The sequence below is a fragment of the Pelecanus crispus genome, chromosome 5 (genome assembly GCF_030463565.1).
Source record: "Pelecanus crispus isolate bPelCri1 chromosome 5, bPelCri1.pri, whole genome shotgun sequence".
NCBI classification, from domain to species: domain Eukaryota; kingdom Metazoa; phylum Chordata; class Aves; order Pelecaniformes; family Pelecanidae; genus Pelecanus; species Pelecanus crispus.
In genome coordinates this window covers 42940369-42946368 of record NC_134647.1, presented here as the reverse complement: position 1 = coordinate 42946368, position 6000 = coordinate 42940369, and the positions used below count along the sequence as shown (strand labels likewise).

Here is a 6000-nt window from a genome sequence, read left to right as displayed (position 1 = left end):
CCATGGGGCCGGGGGCGGCCGGCTTGCCCTGCCCCGCCGCCGCGATGAAGTGACAGCGGGCGGAGAGCGGCGGCGGCGGCGCCCCTTGCGGGCTGCGAGGCGAAGGGCTGCTGCCGGCCCGGCCCGGGGCGGGCGGCGGGGGGTCCGGTGAGTGAGGCGGCGGCGGCGGCCGGGACTCGCCCCCTGCGCGCCCCGCCTCCCCCCGCCGCCGCCCGCCGGCCTGCGCGGGGGTCTCGGTGCGGGGAGGGGAGGGGAGGGGGAAGGCGCCGGGCCGGAGCGGACGACGGCGGCGGAGGGGAGCGGCCGCGCCATGAACTACCAGCAGCAGCTGGCCAACTCGGCAGCCATCCGGGCCGAGATCCAGCGCTTCGAGTCGGTGCACCCCAACATCTACTCCATCTACGAGCTGCTGGAGCGGGTGGAGGAGCCGGTGCTGCAGAACCAGATCCGCGAGCATGTCATCGCCATCGAAGGTGAGCCGGCGGCTCCGTGGCGGCGGGGAGAGGGGCAGGCGGCGGGGGTCGCGCCCTGCTCCCCCCCCCCCCCCCCCCCCCAGGCCCGCGGGCCAGCCTGCGGGGCATCCGCGCGCTCATTGGGGGCGGCTGCCTGCGCCCTCCTGGCTGCCTGCCCTTCCTCCACCCCCTCGTGGCAGGCTTTTTTTTGGGGGGGGGGGCGGGGAGGGGTGTCTTGGCCTGGTCCCCGTCAGCTCCTCTATGCCCAGGGTGGCCCCTCGGTGCGGGTTTCCTTCGCAGCCGAGCGAGAGGTGAATTTGAGAGCGCGGCTGGAGAGGGGCACCCGGCGCTGCGGGGAGAAGTTGTTTTGCGACTTGCCTGCTGCTAACGCGCAGGTAGGGCAGCGGTCTTGTTAGGACTGGGTTGCAGTGGGAAGGCTGATGCTCGCTTTGCCTGCGGAAGGGTTGGGGAAAAGGAGGTTTGTTTGTTTCCCCCCCCCCGCTCCGTGCAGTTTCTGATGAAGACATTTAAAGCACGGTTCCCGGTTTAATGGTCGTAAGCCGGTAAACAAGACGTGCGACTGGATTGCAGAGCGGTAGTCTGTTTATGCAGCAGTGTTAAAGCAGGTTTGAAGGCAAGATGGAGATAACAGTCTTCTAAGCTTAGATTTATATGCATCTATCCCCGAAGGAGCACTGCAGAGACTCCTGGAGCTGCTTCGGATGTGTAAAATAAGAAAAAAATTGTCAGTATTGGGAAGTCTGCAGGTATTTTTCTTAACTGTCACTGGGGGTAAAGAGAGCAAACAGTATTGGCCAAGAACATGTATTTTTAAGAAGAATTTTTTGAGTTATTTTGCATAATAACTTACTAAGCTTTGTGTTGTGTGCTTTTGCAATTGAAATAGTCTGCCACTATTTTGGAAGGGATTCAGGCTAGCAGAGTGTGATGTACAGCAGCTGAAATAGAGAGCTCCTTAAAACTGTCTTGTGTTGTTGGCCCATCTTGTCCTTAAATTATATGTAGTAAAAAAGTCCTGCTGGAAAACCTGCTATTGAGATTGTTACTTGAAAGACTGCATTATTTGTCTGACTGGTAAGCAATACAGCTTGAATAGAGAGACGTAATGTTTAATGCCATTAACATTTTAGGGGGGAGAGGGCAAAAAACCCCGCCTCTTTAGCATCTTGTATAGTGTGAGTTGCTGAGGCTGGCGGTGCCTGTCACGTATTAAAGAACATAGTCGGATGCAGAGACTTAGCTGGGGACTAAGTACATGGTAGAGTTTTGTGTGTATTCTCTGTTGTGTTTGTGACTTTACTGAAATTATGGTGTGTGGTTGTCGGCTTCTTGGAGTCTGGGTTGTCCCCTTCTGGGAGTCCTTCCCCTTTGCTCTCCTCTTTCACTGAAGAGATGGAAACTTAATAATATATACTGTGGGAAGGATATGGCACAGGCACCACTGTTCCTTTCTCAATGCTACTGGTGTTTGGATTTCTGTGGGATAGGTGATGCCTTCAGCAGAATTTTTTTTTTTTTTAAAGTGGTAATTAATACATGTTTATGTGGTATAAATACGTTTCTTGAATAAGATGCTTGGGATATAGTGATGCAGCCAAGTTTGTGTTGAAGTGGGGGGAGGATGTGGAGCACTGTATGTAGTTATCTTCATAGCATGTGACTTATGTTAGTCTTTTCATGTATTAATGGCTTTTGTTACCTAACTGTAGCTCGGTTCATTTGTCAATCACGAAGACTTTGAAACCAAAATAGCAGCCTGCAAATGTGTTTCAAAAGCAGAGCAGATGAGTAAAATTTTCATAGGCAGTTTGCTGTCTAACTTACATTGGACACTGAGTCATGAAACCAGTAGATCTGATTCATGGGAAAAATTTATCTAGAAAAAGTGTATATTGCAAGACTTTGCTGTTCAACTAACTCTTAAATATTAAAAATTGCATGTATTTAAAAAAAAAATAACAACTCCTTTAGATTATAACTGCACCAGGGTGTATTTTTGATAAACCTCCTCTATTTCTCACTGATACCAGCTTTTAAACCTCTGTGGTAATGCCATATTGCATGTAGGAAGAATGTAGAAATAGTCATTTGTTTTGGCAGCTGTTGCAGTCCAATTTTGCTGCATAGAGCTGTGTGTTATAATGGTACTCCCCAAATCACAAAACCTTTTGAGTTCAAGGTACTCAGCTCTCTCACTGACAGCGAGGAATCGTGGTATGGTTGGCATGTGGCTGTCATGAGAAAATGTTAAGTAACTTTTTTCTGAAACAGTTCCTTCCAGTGGAAGGAGAACTGTACTCTTTAAAGAAAAGAATATAGTTAGTTTAGGCTGCTTTAAACTGTAACTCCAACCAACATGTGCTCCTCGAACAGCTCGAATAATACTTTCCTGCTCAAGAGAGGTTTGACAGATCTGGAGGAGAACATAGTTGGAATCTAAAGCAATGTGCGATTTATTTCAGTGAAGACACTATTACTTATTCTCAGAATATTCTTTTCAATATAGAGTGGCACTGTCTTCCCAACACTTTGCATTTTATTGGTAATGTAAACTCCCTTTCCTTTTAGGCTTTGGGTTCTGTTATAGGAGTGTCTGGACACACTTGCTGGACCAATGACTGTTGAAATAGTGTGGAATTAGAACTGGCCTTTCAGCAGCAGCAATTCTTTATATTCAACTACACAACTTGTATCTAATCCTAAGAGAGCAACTGCTAAACATTCCTAAACTGACACGTTGATACTTTTTGCACAGATTTCTTTCCTTGTATTATTCTATGTTAGATGTGATACTGGGTAAAACAGTTCCGTGTGATATTAGTTTAATTAGTTTTTCCTCATTGGATAAAAATGCTAAAAATTGGTTACTTTCAGGTTCATGGATTTCAGAGTTGCAAAGTCAACAGTTTAAAAGCATACACTTCCATTCAATTGTCTTTGTATGAAATTCATACGAAGTAGCCAAACAATTTTAGATGTTGTCATTTAGGCTGTTAACTGTAGTAAAAACTGTCTTAGTGTTCTGTAGTTCACAAGCTTAGTTCCACCAGTAGATGCATCAGATCAATATTGAACAGTTCTTATATCAAGTATGTTGTGTGCTTAGAAATGGGGAGAAGAAAATATGGATTGATTTCAGTAGTCTTTAAATTGCTAGAAACATCTTGGGGTTTCAAGTTATGATGGTCTTAAGGTGTGTGCATCGATATTTAAGGGTAGGTAATAGCTGAATATGTCCGTTCCAGTTTCTATTGTCCAGTCTGAGAGTAGCTTTATGTTGTTGTAGAACTTTAAGAACGATGCAAGACCAAGGAAAGACGGTGAAAAAATGTAGTTTCTAATCCTTCATGAAGGGATTTTAAAACAATTTAACAATGTCATCTTGGCTAATAGTCTATAAAAGCACTTTTGCTAATATCCTTAATACTAACAGATGCTAATGCAGCAAGTATTGAGCACCTGAAATAGTTTGATATCCTTTTATACAGCGGCAAGCCCATCAAAACAGATTCTGCTTCACTGTGGGTTTTGAGCAGATTTTCTGAACTGGGAAATATCTTGAATCCTCTACTCATAAAACAAAGCCTTTATGATGAGGCTTAAGGTACCGACTTCAGCGTGCCTTGCGAGAAATTTGAAGATGTTCCCTGTAGTCTATGCATTGTTTTTGTGGGTTTTTTTTTAATTTCCCCTCTCTAAATGAATAGGAATTTATTTATTTACTTAAATCTAAGGGGAATTTATTGCTTTAATTCTTATGGTTGCCATACCAGACATTATTCAGTTATGAATTGCTGTGTTCCAGTGCATTTTGTGATTTGTATTCTAATTTTTCTGTTTAAAAAAAAAAAAATTGAAAAATGTGCTGTGACTGCTAGTGTGTGTTTTGAAATTATGAGACTTCAGAAATAATCGAAGTCTTGGAGAAAATATGAGATTTGTACACTTGGAAACTACGTGTTCAGGGCAGTGCAAAGATCTTGATGCACTGGGGGAGTGGGTGGGTGGGAGAAAATGGTAGAAGGTATAAACCTTGCTTTATTTTTTTTTTTATCTTCAGTCACTTTTAAAAGTACTGTTTCTTGAAAATCAAGTAATTTAGGGTGGAGCTAAAATTCTTGAAGTGCATATGTGTTAGAAGCATCTGTCATTAACTGATGTGGGACTCAACTTGGTGGGAGCCCACTCCGTTCTTTTCATGGAGCCCTCTAACTTTGCAACTCCTTAAATGCTGGTATGAAGTATGTTGGGGGGGCAGTGCTATTGTAGGACTGTATGTTATAGAAGTTATACTCAATTTTGGAGCTGAGGTAACAATGGTATTGTAACTCTTCTGTTGCTATTGAAGTCTGAGACAAATGAGTTGAAAAATTAAGGTAAAAACATTGTTTGCTGTTGTGAAATGTAAGACTACAGCTGCTGTTCCTCCTTAATGTACACGTTCTCTCCTACTTGATGATAGAAAAACGGCAGGCACATCAATGATCAACCTTCTCTGGCTCCCTATTACGGAAGGAGTGTCATTATTAGTTGACTTCTCTGTAACTTGCCAGCTTAGTGATGAGGGTGAATCACTGCTGTATACTAGCCTCTTCTTAATAATGTGAGCCTTCCTGCAGGTGTACAAATAGCTTATGACAAGGAGCCAAAGCTGATTGTAGTACAAGTTTTGGCAAAGAATTGTATCATGCTGCAACTTTGAAACAATGATAGTCACTCTGAAAACTATTTGAATACCAGTCACTCCTTTTACTTAGCTATTTTGTTGGAACAGGCTTAGGAGAGATCCAGCGTCTGGGGACCTCCATGCAAGTAAATAATGAAGTCAAGCTCTGGAGGAGGGGAGTTTGGGTATATGTTGTATTATTTTAATACATCAAAAGAATGATGGTGTAGTTGACATATTTAGGCATAAATGGCCAAAGCTGAAAAAACCCCAAGTATTGCATAAGACAATTGCATCTTGACATGTTAATAGCAATCATCCCATTCAAGCTTTTGTTACTGTTGTGTCTTTTTGAACTGTAGATCAAACTATGTGAGTTGAAATGATAAAACTGATTCTTCAAACAGCCATCTTGTTTCAGATTTCTGGGAGAGAGGGCAGCAATAGAGCATGGAGGGACTATGCTTTTTTGTTTGCTGCGGGATTAAATTTGTGCGATTCAGATATAGGGAATCTGAACGCGTTATCTATACCTAGTGTATAAGTGCATCTAGGTAAATTCTGAGCTTGCATATAACCAATAAGCATTGACTTGGGTAGTGATCATTGCTTTTAAGAGTCAGTGCAATATGTTTGGAACAAGTCTCTTACTGCCTTTTTCTGCTGGTTGTGCATGTGTGACTGTGTACTGAGTTGTGCATTAACCTAGCTAAAAAGTATCACTTTCCTGCTGTGATTCTGTCTTTCTGTCTGTAGACCTTCAGTGTGGACAAACTAATGAAACACGGTATGTATTTTGTAGTTTTGGTGGGGAGTATCAAAGTGGAAAGACATTCCTTTTTAACGTGGAAGGTAGTAGAC

At 43.5% G+C, this 6000-nt stretch overlaps 1 protein-coding gene across 2 annotated transcripts in view; it reads left to right on the top strand.

The window, feature by feature from the left end:
- The first annotated feature begins 310 nt into the window (after window positions 1–310).
- Window positions 311–6000, top strand: part of AGAP1 (ArfGAP with GTPase domain, ankyrin repeat and PH domain 1) — a 402330-nt gene continuing 396640 nt past the window's right edge. For both annotated transcript variants that reach the window (XM_075710335.1, XM_075710334.1), the window contains exon 1: window positions 311–473. In XM_075710335.1, coding sequence (XP_075566450.1) covers window positions 311–473 — 163 coding nt within the window. The remainder of the gene's footprint in view (window positions 474–6000) is intronic.